The 14284-nt window shown below is 47.1% G+C and overlaps 1 protein-coding gene across 1 annotated transcript; it reads left to right on the plus strand.

The window, feature by feature from the left end:
- The first annotated feature begins 6746 nt into the window (after positions 1 to 6746).
- cbln20 (cerebellin 20) lies at positions 6747 to 9312 on the plus strand. Its single transcript, XM_066714355.1, has 4 exons — positions 6747 to 6753; positions 7864 to 7974; positions 8426 to 8566; positions 8885 to 9312. The coding sequence occupies exons 1-4, from the start codon at positions 6747 to 6749 to the stop codon at positions 9310 to 9312; spliced, it is 687 nt and encodes a 228-aa protein (XP_066570452.1).
- The last annotated feature ends 4972 nt before the right edge of the window (positions 9313 to 14284 follow it).

Here is a 14284-nt window from a genome sequence, read left to right on the forward strand (position 1 = left end):
GGGCAAGTTCTAGACAGTGATCTCTATAAGCTGAACAGAGTACACAGCATGGTTTAGTACACCATGTTTGGTGCAGTTGGCATCTATGTTAGAGAAGGATCAAGTGCTTTGTAGTTTTGGAAGCAAATCCATACGGTTTGTAGACTAGCTGCACGGGCACAGTGAAGGACACACCCCGGATAACTGGGTCCGAAGTAGTTGGCGGGGAGTAGCGCAGAGTGTTGGAGTATACCAGTTGGCCATTAATGATGTACAGGAGTAAGTTGGACACCATGGAAGAGGGATGAACCAATAGGAAGATACAGGAACCAGCATCAAGGCTATGCCGTTAGCATTACTTCCCAGAAAACACATTGCATGGAACAGTACAGGTTGGAAAACCACACAGCTACTTACTGATCACTTGTTCCCACACTCGTTCAGCCCATAGATTAAGTAGTAGTAGTTCTCAGTGGTCTTACCGACAGCACAGCTCCCCAGCATGAGCTCCGAAGGCCTGCACCCGAAGCCGTTGATGTTCTTCTGCACTGCCACGTACATCTTACTGTAGTCTCCCCACACTGCAACACCTCGGTTCTGGACCTTCTTGGGATGCACACCTTTCCGCAGGTTGTCACCAGGGAACAGGAGGTGCCTCAGGTCATCTGGCACGGGCTCGCTGCCAGCAGCCGGACGGAGTTTCTTTGGGTCTACCAGAGGAGCTGACGCCTGGATGAACATGGGGAGAACATGGTAGTGCTTGGAGAGAGAGTCTTGATGCCAGAGGATTCCTTTAAAGGTCCATTCTCAGGGTCAAGGTTGGCAAAGATCAGTGTTGGCAACAATATTCCTACACAGAGGTGGGTAGCAATGCAGAACAGCTTCATTTCAGAGAACAAGCAAGTGACAAAGCCACTAGAAAGGGCAGATTACGCAACAGAATTCAAATGCCTCTGCAATAACCACTAAACCCTCATTCACTCACTAAGCCAGAAAGTGATAATAGGCAGTGCCATGCTCCTGCTTTATGTAGGGCTGGACGTAAATAACAAACAGCTGCGATTGCGATCTCTCAATTAACACAGTCGATTCAGCAGAATCATCCCTATTGGATGATGTGCGTAATGCATGGTTACATTGATTCATTTGTTTGTTTGTTTTATCCAGTGAATTAGAGGGCTAGGTCTGTCATGTTTGTATTATTATGTTCATATAAGTGTAAGTGCCTATAGTTTTCAAATTGCAGTTTAATTTCATTGTTTCACAAATTCCACCAATATCAAGACATTGTTATAAATCTAAGCACCAGCTGCATAGTTTTTAATTAATTTGGAAAAGGCGTTAATTGTGGAAACCCTGTTGATTCACTTCAACCACTTTGCAAAGCCCCTCCTGAGCATCGCTTGGTCAACAAGCTTGTTAGGGCTTTTGTTTTGTCAGCGGACAATATGTTTACTGTAATACGTGCTACAGTCTGTTCAATTAAAAATTAATCCATATCGTCAGCTTATTATTATTATTATTAGAAGTAGTAGCAGTAGTATTTAATGTTACAATCTATGGATGGTTACTGCAGCTTCAAAATTCCACACTAAAGGTTCTTTTGGGTTCTGTTCAGCACCTTTTGATTTTTACAACCACATTTGGAACCATTTCTGAGAAAATGGTTCCATGAATGAAGCTATTATTAATTAATGATTTAGCAGGCATCCTATAGGGGTTGTAAAGTGACAAGATGTCGTGTGTATAGCTGATTAATTATGCTGCAGATGCAGGGGACACACCTTGCAGCTCCTCTGAAGCCCCTATGAATCCGGCTCAGTGCTATAAGAGTCACTGAGCCGCCGCTCGAACCCCGGACTCCGGTCCAGCGCCTCTGGTGCTCCGCGCTTCTCTCCTGAGACCCGCTGCACTGCCAATTCTGTGCCCAGTGGCCGCACTGCCACTTCTCTCCACTACCGGCAGGGGCGCTAGAGAGCTAAAGACCAGGTTCAGGTGGATCCCTTTATAAAACCATAGGGACACGACCCCCCGTCCTGGGAAAAATATTATTTGCCCCCCCCAATATATCACTGTAAACATAACTACTTAAACGAGAACTTATAAAAAATATATGTGTTTTCTTAACGGGAGATACACGCAGATCCTCTGTTTTGCATGAAAACACACCCCAAGGCAGTGGAGAACTCCGACTCTCTCAGGGACAGCGGCAGCATTACCTCAGCACCTGAACTGAAACAATATCAGCTGGCGGCTACAATACAAACTGGCTGCAGCACAAAGGTGAGTCACAGAGTCACAGTCTCACAGAGTCACAGAGTCACAGACTCAGTCTCACAGACTCACAGTCTCACAGTCTCACAGAGTCACAGAGTCACAGACTCAGTCTCACAGACTCACAGTCTCACAGTCTCACAGAGTCACAGTCTCACAGAGTCACAGACTCACAGTCTCACAGTCTCACAGAGTCACAGTCTCACAGAGTCACAGAGTCACAGACTCAGTCTCACAGACTCACAGTCTCACAGTCTCACAGAGTCACAGTCTCACAGAGTCACAGAGTCACAGACTCAGTCTCACAGACTCACAGTCTCACAGTCTCACAGAGTCACAGACTCACAGTCTCACAGTCTCACAGAGTCACAGTCTCACAGAGTCACAGAGTCACAGACTCAGTCTCACAGACTCACAGTCTCACAGTCTCACAGAGTCACAGACTCACAGTCTCACAGTCTCACAGAGTCACAGTCTCACAGAGTCACAGACTCACAGTCTCACAGTCTCACAGTCTCACAGAGTCACAGACTCACAGTCTCACAGTCTCACAGAGTCACAGTCTCACAGAGTCACAGACTCAGTCTCACAGTCTCACAGTCTCACAGTCTCACAGAGTCACAGAGTCACAGACTCAGTCTCACAGACTCACAGTCTCACAGTCTCACAGAGTCACAGACTCACAGTCTCACAGTCTCACAGAGTCACAGTCTCACAGAGTCACAGAGTCACAGACTCAGTCTCACAGACTCACAGTCTCACAGTCTCACAGTCTCACAGACTCACAGTCTCACAGTCTCACAGAGTCACAGTCTCACAGAGTCACAGACTCACAGTCTCACAGTCTCACAGAGTCACAGAGTCACAGACTCACAGTCTCACAGTCTCACAGAGTCACAGTCTCACAGAGTCACAGACTCACAGTCTCACAGTCTCACAGAGTCACAGACTCACAGAGTCACAGTCTCACAGAGTCACAGAGTCACAGACTCAGTCTCACAGACTCACAGTCTCACAGTCTCACAGAGTCACAGACTCACAGTCTCACAGTCTCACAGAGTCACAGTCTCACAGAGTCACAGAGTCACAGACTCAGTCTCACAGACTCACAGTCTCACAGTCTCACAGAGTCACAGACTCACAGTCTCACAGTCTCACAGAGTCACAGTCTCACAGAGTCACAGACTCACAGTCTCACAGTCTCACAGAGTCACAGTCTCACAGACTCAGTCTCACAGACTCACAGTCTCACAGTCTCACAGAGTCACAGTCTCACAGAGTCACAGAGTCACAGACTCAGTCTCACAGACTCACAGTCTCACAGTCTCACAGAGTCACAGAGTCACAGACTCAGTCTCACAGACTCACAGTCTCACAGTCTCACAGAGTCACAGACTCACAGTCTCACAGTCTCACAGAGTCACAGTCTCACAGAGTCACAGAGTCACAGACTCAGTCTCACAGACTCACAGTCTCACAGTCTCACAGAGTCACAGTCTCACAGAGTCACAGAGTCACAGACTCAGTCTCACAGACTCACAGTCTCACAGTCTCACAGAGTCACAGTCTCACAGAGTCACAGAGTCACAGACTCAGTCTCACAGACTCACAGTCTCACAGTCTCACAGAGTCACAGACTCACAGTCTCACAGTTCAGACGGTGCGGGTGTCTGAGGCTCACAGGGCGCTGTTACCTGCTGCTGCGTCTTTTGTTCAGTTCAGATCAAGAACACGATCGGATTATGTGAACAAGTAATCTAGTGAGTAACTTTCTACATTTGTATAATTTGCAAAATAGTCAAAATAAAACGATTGATGTCTATCATGAGTAAAGCTCTGTTCATGTTTTGTATCCATATTATTATTATTTATTTATTAGCAGATGCCCTTATCCAGGGTGACAAAATATCAGAGCAATACAAAGTGCAATAATACAGTGCAGTTCAGGCATGATACATTTACATATTTAGAATTTACACTCGTGTATAGGAGATACAGTAAGCAAAGGTCTTACATTCAATATATAATGTCTTACATCCTGATATGCACAGTAGGTTACATAATGCATGATGCAGTACAGTGCTAAAAAAAAAAAAAGCGTCAAATCGGGGCGAGGGTTGCGACTCGATGTTAGAGCGAAAGCAGGAAACACTACCGAGGCTCAGTGCGATGCGAGGGAGTTCAGCTCTGTTTGCACCGTGTCAAAAGCGACCCGGCACAAGGGCTGACAGTTTTGCATTCTATATGAAGAAGTAGGTCCTGTTTGGATATGAAATGAGCCCCCAATATTGAGTGCGTCCCGGCTGCTCGATATGAATGAATGATGACGAATCCGATCCTGCTCGTGCTCCACACACAACACTAAGATGTAAGGTGGAACAAATATGGCATTAATTAAGAAATTTATATTAGATTACCAAATAAATTGTTCCATAAACTTATGGATAAATATTTCCTTTACATATCCTTATAAGGATAAATATTTCTATGATGCACTGTTACATCACAAGTATTAACAGACAGGCCCTGTCATTAACCTTAATGTACACACTGTGTATGAGCATAATTCACTTACAACCACTGTTTTATTATTTCAAAATGACTTTTTCTTAAATATAAACACCTGGTGTAATTATCGTTGGCAAACAAGATGTGAAGTCATAAGAGCTCAGGGGAAGGGACATGGGGGTAAACAATTTAAACAACACGAGGACTAGCAATGTAAAAGCAGGTTGTACAATGAAAACTAGATATAAAGTGCAATTTGACAGGAGAGCGGAGCCACACGGGAATGACAACTAAATTACAGGTACAGTGTGAACAGGTGTGTCTTGAGTAAGCGCCGGAAAGAGGTCAGAGACTCTGCTGTTTTGACTTCAGTGGGAAGGTCGTTCCACCACAGGGATGAGAAGGAGCGGCTCTGGAGGAAGGAGAGTGGAGAGGAGGCAGAATTAGTCTTCTGGCACCGGAAGAGCGCAGTGGTCTGGAGGGGATGTATGGAGAGGTCAGGCTCTGAAGGAGCTCGGTGCAGTGTATACAATGAGGTAGTAAAGAAAAATAATAACAACAACAACAACAACAATTAAACAAAATTCAACAAAACAGCCTCTGTTTTGCATGAAAACACACCCCAAGGCAGTGGAGAACTCCGACTCTCTCAGGGACAGCGGCAGCATTACCTCAGCACCTGAACTGAAACAATATCAGCTGGCGGCTACAATACAAACTGGCTGCAGCACAAAGGTGAACAATGGGATAGTTATAGTAACTCAAGTGTAACAACAATCAGATTTCATGTTTACACTTACTGTGCGCTGTGTCAGTCTGCTGTGAGCTGCTGGACAGAACTGCGTGTTCGCGAATGTGCGCGAGTTTAGAACTTCACTGAGGAAAACAATCTAATTTGGAACACAGACGAAAATTGGGAGAAGAGGACAAAGTCGCCTCTACTTGTCCAGCCCAGAGCAGCGCGTGGCCCCGGGCTGTGTGAGTGTGTGTCAGTGTTATGAGAGCGTGTGGGAGAGAGATAGTGTGGCAGCATGCGTGACCCCCCCACCTCTCTTTGACACACCCAGTGTGTCACAAGGCCCTGGGCTGCCTGGGAATCAGTTCACTGTGGAATGTGACACCCCCAGAACACCACTCTGTCACGTTGTCGCATTGTCTACATCTCCCTCCCCCTTCGTCTTCTAGACATCTCTTCATTCTCTCTTCCTCCATCAGTTGGGGGGACCACATAAAAATTGATGTAATTCCTACACCATTCACCCAATTTGTTGTAACTACCCTCAAATTAAAGATGAAAGTTTACACTTAAAGCGCATCTTGATTGTTTCCTTTCAAATCCATTGTGACGTACAGAGACAAAATCATGACAGTTGTGTCACTGTATCTATCTATCTATCTATCCTCGTGTCTGAGTTGACGTTCCTCTCATTTCCTCTGCAGTTGCTTCTTTCACAATTTACTCCGGCCCTGTGTTGCACCGTCAGTGTGTTGCAGCACCTCCAGACACAGACACAGCCCTGCGCAGTTGGCCCTGCGGACCCCACTGTATGGGGGTGCAGTGGCATCACAGCCGCTGAAGGGAGGGGTCCCGACATCAAAAGAGCTGGTCCCAGGAAACACGTGAAGAGCCCACTCCCAACACTGCCAACAGCCACACACTCTCACACACACACCATCGCAGCCTCCTGCACATGTCCACGCCGACAATCAAACACACACACACACTCACACACAACACTTTCTCTCTCTCTCTCTCTCACACACACACACCGGTAATATTATGACTGAGTGAATGTACAATAGCACTTCTCTATCCTGTGTGAGGGGCTGATACTTAACACCTGTCCTACTTAAAACAAGGACGGTCCAACTACCTACACACACACACACACAGACAGTGAGAGGTGGGGCAGGGTGGCACTATATAGCCAGACAGACTCCTGCCACACTCAAACTACGGTTTGATTTTTACTGACAACTGCACAATGAGAGGTGAGATGATGTATTATTATTATTGTTGTTTATTATGATCATTATTATCACTGTTGTTAATTATGATTTTTATTACTGGTGTTGTTATTCTCAGTTAAGAGATAAATTGGAAAGGATCAACTGGAACACAAGTAAATACACATACAATAATTTTAAATACTTATTAAAATACATTTTAAAATATGATGATGACGATTAGGCCTTTTTTAAGATTCACATCCACTCACATTGGTGTGTATGCTATGTGTATATACTGGGCAGGGCCCCGCCGTTCCTCCTACATGGTTTAACTAATTCAGGCTAATCACGTTAGCTGGATTCAGTTAGCCCAATTATTTAAGTCGGGCTATCTCCGTTCCTAAAAGCCGAATAGAGGCTACACTTGTCTCGTTAACTTGAATCCGGGTGCGTGATCGTGCCGCCTCACAAGGGAGGACTGCGGAGAACAGAGACTGATCTGCACCCGGGATGACATCAAAATGGAGCAGCTTGTGTCAGCCTGACTGAGCGAGACCTCACAGAAAGTGTTGAGGATTATAAAGACATTTTCACAGTTAAATGCAACACTGCTGCTCCTGCCATGTCGAGATAATCTTATCTGTCAGAAATCGTTGCTTAAAGATTGGTTTATGAAGTTCATCTCATAGGTCGCTATGATGGGATCATTTCCTGTTAATCTGTCTACAAAGACGAAGAAACCATTTATATCAGACAGATTACTTAGCACAACACAATACTACATACATACTAAGCATGGCAAACCATTGCTTCATTTTTAATTATATATATATATATATATATTTCTTACACAGGCTATGTATTTATCCCAATATAATAATTTCACACACGTCCAATGTAGCTTGTAGTAAAGGAGTGTAACATGGACTGAGAGTTTGCTGCAGGGGAATGGTGGCTCTCTGTTGTTTAGTCATATTTTGCCTTTGTTTTTTAGTTTTTTTAATATGTAATATTGTAGTATCATGATGTACTAATTAATCTGTCTGTATAAACAGTTTTTTCAGCTTTGTAGAGGAACAGGGCCCTGGGGTGTGTCTGCAGTGTGTGCTCTGTCCCGGGGTGTGAAGACACTGTGTGTGCTCTGTGTTGCAGGGCCTGTGTTTCTGTGTGCTGTCAGTGCCTTGCTGGGTCTCTCCCTGGGAGAGAACTTCTCCTGGAACGGACCTGGGGGCAACACCCCTACATCAGCAGCACCGGACAACAGTGAGTCGGGGGGGGAGAGGGAAATAGAGCAGAGACGGGATGGGGGGTGTCAGTGTGACTGTGTGTGCGTGTCTCTGACAGTCCCGGCAGTGGGGCATCAGAAATTACTGGGGGGCACAAGTCGGAGGGTGCAGTGCTGACGAAGTGCGGTCGGGGGGGTAGAACACTAACAGCATGTAGCGACGGCAACACACATACATTTTGTATGAAGATTGCAAATTGCCATAAGACATTTCTACATGGACAATTCATAACCGGATAAAACATTTTTATTAAAAAAGGGGCGCACAATGTGACACAGTGTGCGTCTCTGACAGTGACTGTGATTGCTGGTGTGTGTGTCAGTGTCAGTGAGTCTGAGAGCTGGAGCTGAAACTCTAGGCACAGGTGTGATTCAACTTCATTTTTAAGTGGTTTGAATTAGAGTGAAGCGTGTCTGTCTGTCCCACAGTCTGCGTGACGGACGCGGCGTCCTGTGGCTGCTGTGTGATGCAGAGGCAGATGAAGCATCTGGAGCAGTTCTTCAACGCCACGCTGAACAAGATGCAGGCTGATCTGGACCAGGCGCAGGCGGCGCTCAGCATCATGAGAGGTGAGCCTGAGGACACGGCGCCTCACCCACCACTGCGTCCATCTCCCAGTCTCTGTCTGGGGCTTCTGTGTCTCCGTGTGTCTCTCTGTTTCTGTTTGGGTTTCTCTGGGCGTCTCTGACTCTCTGTCCTCATGTTGTCATTCCCCTGTAGTGCCTCTCTCTCTCTCTCTCTCTCTCTCTCTCTCAATCCCCAGGAGGCTCCCATCTTTTGTGTCATTGTCCACTGTCCCCCAATGCACAGTAAACTATACTCAATGTGTCCCAACACCCAGCACAGTGTATTAACCCACCCTCTCTCTCTCCACCCCCTGCCCACAGCCCCCCGCGCTGCATTCTCTGCGGCCCTGACAGACACACGGATCTGCCTGGGCCCCGATCTGGCGGAGGTGGCGGTGGTGTACCGCAGCGTGTTCATCAACCAGGGCGGCCACTACAACACGAGCTCGGGCGTGTTCAAGGCGCCCATGCGGGGGGTCTATGTCCTGGCAGTCACCGCGTACAGCGATGCCGGCTCCCCGACCAACATGCTGGCCGCCTGCGTCAACATCACCCGCAACGGGAAGCCCCTGGCGGCGCTGAGCGAGAGGAACAACCAGGACCAGGAGGACAGCGCCAGCGTTGTCTTTGCGCTGCAGCTGGAGGTCGGGGACGCCGTGGCCGTGCGTCTGCCCCCCGGCTGCTTCCTGTGCGACGATGACAGGCACTACAACACCTTCTCCATCTTTCTGCTCCAACGCACCACCTGAGACCCCAACGCCCTCTCCCCCCCCGCCCCACCTTGCAGCATAGCTCTCCTCTGCCCCCCCGGCTCCTCCTCACCCAGCTCTGCGCGTCTATAGCCTCCAAGCAGCCCCCCTGCCCAGCCCCCTCTCCCCGGCCCCGGGGGTCTCTGGGTTAGCCGGTTGCCATCGTTGTCCGGAGAGGGACAGCCAGGCACGGCAACTGTCGCCAACGGGGCCCCTTTTGCGTGTGTGTGTTTATTTTGAGTAGCTCCTCAGGCCTGTAGTCCCCCCACCCCACTGAAGGAGCCACAGAGTCGGCTGTCGACGCACACCTGGGTGTCTCCCTCCCTCTCCTCCTCAGCTGTGTGTGGACAGGTGGCTCCCGCTTCTGCTTCTAAAGTCATGGTGTACGAATCCCCACCCATGTCCCCTGGGCCCCGTTTGAGCAGTCGAGTGGAAGGGAGGCCCAGCTCCCCTGTCTGTGTGACACAGTCCCCTTTGCCCAGGCCTTTCTCCAGTGTCTCCGAGCTCTCGCTCCAGGGCCCCAGTGGTGTAGTGTGGGGACCCATACTGTACACTGTATTCCAACTGAGGTCTGGCTCAGTGGCCTGTATGAGCAGGAAAGATGAATCCGATTCTGAGAGAGAGTCTGGTGCCCAGTGGGGAGTAAACACCAGCTATAGCACAGGGGCGGGGGGTTAAGAGCGTGTGCGTATGCGTATACGTGCGTGTGCGTGTGTTGATAGTGGTTCTGCTGAACCTGCAGTTTTCACCGAAAGCAGACTTTCAACACCCCCCCCCCCCACACACACACACACACACCCTAATAATAATAAAGATGTGGGTGCAGAGCGTGCTGTCGGGGGGGCGGGGGTCTGTGCTGCAATGTAGAATCGCCAGACTCACGATTGCCTGCAACGAAGCTGTGTCCTGTCCTGTCCTCTCGTCCCTGTCCTGCTCTCGCCCTCGTCAGCAGTCTCGCTGTCTCTGTTTTTCAAAGCCAATAAACCTGCTTCCAGAAACGCTGTGTGTGTGTGTTGCCCCTCACTGAACACCAACTGCACACTGAACACTACACCCACCACACTGAAAACTCCACCCTGCACACTGAGCACTGACAGAGTGACACAGCAGTGTGCTATGGGCCCAGCAGACCCTCAACACCGCATCAAATGACTGCCTTAACACAAATCAGTTGGCACGGCGGTGAGCTGCCTGACCCACACTGAACACGGAAGGTTGAGATCAGATTCTGAAGAACCTGCATTCGTCAGGACCCTGGGCCTCATTAAATAAATATGTACTGTACATAAAGGCTTATACATACACACACACACATACACACATACACACAAACATACAAACGGGTGACAAATTAAAGGAAAAAACAGAATAAATGAGTGGAGGAACATAACGAATGCAGATGCCTCCAAACAGGTGCACTGCATGATACAATGAAGCAATTAACATCCCATCATGCTCTGTGGCGTGTATAAAATGCTGAGCAGACCCAGTTGACCTTGATTTTGGATCAAGATGGCAAGAGGAAAGGATCTCAGTGACTGTGAAAGAGGGGTCATTATTGGGGCACGAATGGCAGGAGCTTCAGTCACACAGACGCTCAACTGACTCGTGTTCTGGACAAGTGGGCGAGGGCATGTGTGGGACACCGAGAGAACGGGACAGGCCTGACTGCTGGACCCCTACAGTGAGGGGGTCCGGAGGCTCTGTTATGCTGTGGGGGGCATTTTCCTGGCATGGCTTGGGTCCACTTGTCCCCTTAGAGGGAAGGGTCACTGCAAACCATTACACAGTTATTCTGAGTGATCACCTTTATCCTATGGTGACACATTTCTCCCCTGATGGGAGTGTCTCTTCCAGGATGACAATGCCCATCCACAGGGCACGAGGGTCACTGAATGGTGTGATGAGTGTGAAAATGATGTGACTCATATGCTATGGCCTTCACAGTCACCAGATCTCAACCCAGTTGAACACCTATGGGAGATTCTGGACCGACGTGTTAGACAGCGCTCTCCACCACCATCATCAAAACCCCAAATGAGGGAATATCTTTTGGAAGAATGGTGTTCATCCCTCCAGTAGAGTCCAGAGACTCTAGAACAGGGGTAGTCAATTATTTTTTGTCAAGGTCCAAATTTCTTGGTCAAGGTATAATCAAGGTCCAGACTCCAGAGAGGGGAGAGGAAATGCCCCTTTCCAACACACACACACAATTCTGTGAATTAGTAATTTACCCCATTGCTTATATTTAGTACATTCATTTGACAAAGTACAAAAATTTGTATTTCAGACTTGTAATTGTTTTAATTTGTTAAAGATAATTGTAGGCATATATATTAAACATAATAGAAACTTTCAAGCATTTCGTGTCTGATTAGATTCAAGTCTTTACCACTTCCCTTCATCACTTTCCACTGTTCAAAATTAATGTTGCAAAATGAAGGCAATGAGGATTGAGGAATTGAGGGTGGGGGGCTGGGTGTCCTCCACCAGAAGAGTTTGACAATTGGAGACCTGAAATGCATGATTCTGAGTCATTTCATGACGAGTCAAAAAATGTAGCTCAAAATCTCCATGAAATCCATGAAACCAGGCAGACATATCACCAGCGAAAAATCACACATCAACCGAGATTATACATGCAAACTAGACGCGGTTTCTGGTGCTTGTCAGTCACAGATCTATTTCAGTGGGTCTCTGTGATTGAAACGGGTGAGGATGCACAATTTTCTATTTGTGCACCTGCTAGAAATATGCATCTTCATTGGAAATCAGCTGTTTCCAGCCCTGATGTATGTAAGATATTATTTGTTAGAATATATTTTTCTATGGGAAATTCTATACCATCTGGTTTGGTAGAGGAAACAGACTTCCTCCCTTTTATCTGGTAGCCCTGGTAGCCTCTGGTAGCCCCTGGTAACCTTATCTGTATGTCCAGAAGACCAAAAGGGACCTGTCCTCTTATTGGCTCCTAGCCTAATTCGAAATGACCCCTCACTTCTAAATTACTTTAGCATAAGGCACCCAAGTCATGGTGGTGGCAAAATGCTATTGGTTGGAAGGAAACCTTATAAAAGGGAAAACAAAGAGAATTTTAGTCTCTTAACTTCTTCATCCTGCAACGAGACACAAGAGAGAGCTGGAGGGAGACAGAGAGACACACTGCTTCCTGCCTGACCAGACTGGCGTATAAGCTGTACTGTGAGGAGAAAGAAGAAAATGGGTATTATCTGTTTCTTACTGTAAACCAGCAGAAGCTTAATATTACTTATTTTCAGTAATATAATTGAATTATATTAGTTTCCTATTTTTGTCAAAATAAATGATTATTGCACATCTGTGACTTGACCGCATCTTTCCTCTAAAAAGAATCTTAAAAGAGAAACCAATTGACCTATGAGTTTTCAGTTCAACTATTTATTTAGATTGACTGAAAAACCAAAGCATTCAAAATTCTCTTACATGTAGGAGTTTCTAGGTGAATACAAGCTATGGCACCGTGAGCCCCCCAGCCCCACTCCCTGGTCGTGTGTATGCACTTTTATATTTTGGAGGCGAGGTTGAAATATGTCCACACATAAAACGATCCACAGTTTAGCTGTTTATTTATAGAAATAAGGAAAACATATTGAATAGCTGTGTTTTTGATGAGTACGAAGTGCTGCTCTTGCCCCAATCCAGAATGTGTACAGAGACGCCCGAATCGGCAATCTGCGCACAATCAACTAACTAACAGGAACACAAGCTTTATATAGGACATCCCGTATTAATATGTCACATCCTATTGGCTAATAACCAGGAAGGGCTGCTACTACATTCCACACAATAACAAGCACTGAGTGCAGCAAACCTCCATAACAATACATTAAAAAAAATCATGATAATAAGTTAATTAACCTTATTCTCACAGTCCATTCTAAAGTGTCTGCGGTGTGGATTTGGCCCGCGGTCCGCGCATTCACTACCCCTGCACTAGAATCTGTGCCAAGAGCATTGAAGCTGTTCTGGGGCTCATGGTGCCCAACACTTTACTGAGACACTTTATGTTGGTTTTTCCTTTAATTTGTCACCCGTCGGTATATATATTTATATATACACACACCTACACAAACACATATACGCATAAACACACATATACAAAAACATACACATGCACACACATTTTCCATGATTAAGGCTCTCCTTGCACAGCCTGTGCTCTGCAGGTGTCATTTACACCACAGGCTGGATTTCTCTCACAGTTACAGTTCGACATGCACAAGACAAGGCATGCCTAAGGATCAAACCCAATCTGGGCCAGTGAGCCTGTGGCCGCTAGGGGAGAGTCCACACCGACTGCATGATGCTCAGAACATTACAAAGCAGCCCATAGAGGCCGACATACCAATAGACAGACAGACAGACAGACCGAGACATGGCAGTTAAGGGGGTAAAGTGTTGCCCTAACAATGTCTGCCACCATCATTGGCAGTTCTGAAACCCACCTTAAATACATCACAACTTCTCCCGAGCCGGTCAGCACACCTCGAGGCCCTGCCCACCCTGCCGCTGGTGCGTCGTGGCTTGCTGTTATCATCTGGACTGGCGCCTTTCTGAGTCGTTCCCACGGTCCCAGTCAAAACACGTCGGGCTCCAAGTCACGGATGTTTTAGGAACATGTTGCCCGAGGCCTTCAAGACCTGCACTGAGCTGTCGGCATACTGTGCTCAGGTCACCCCTCAACGCACCGCAGAGACACCTCATACTCACTGTTCTAGTGATACCTCTGTCTCAGAGCATCAGAAATATAGCAAGCGTTAAGAACATGATCGCAAAAGAAGGATGTATTCAAACTGTTATCCAACAACACGTTCCAGTGCATTGGGATCCCAGCTACAAAATGGTGCTGTGATCAACGGAATCACCCCCCCACTTCACCTGCCTGTATCCTGATCCCAGTCCAAGTGCTGTTTATACACAGTCAACAGACTGA

The sequence above is a fragment of the Amia ocellicauda genome, chromosome 1, assembly GCF_036373705.1.
Source record: "Amia ocellicauda isolate fAmiCal2 chromosome 1, fAmiCal2.hap1, whole genome shotgun sequence".
NCBI classification, from domain to species: Eukaryota; Metazoa; Chordata; class Actinopteri; order Amiiformes; family Amiidae; genus Amia; species Amia ocellicauda.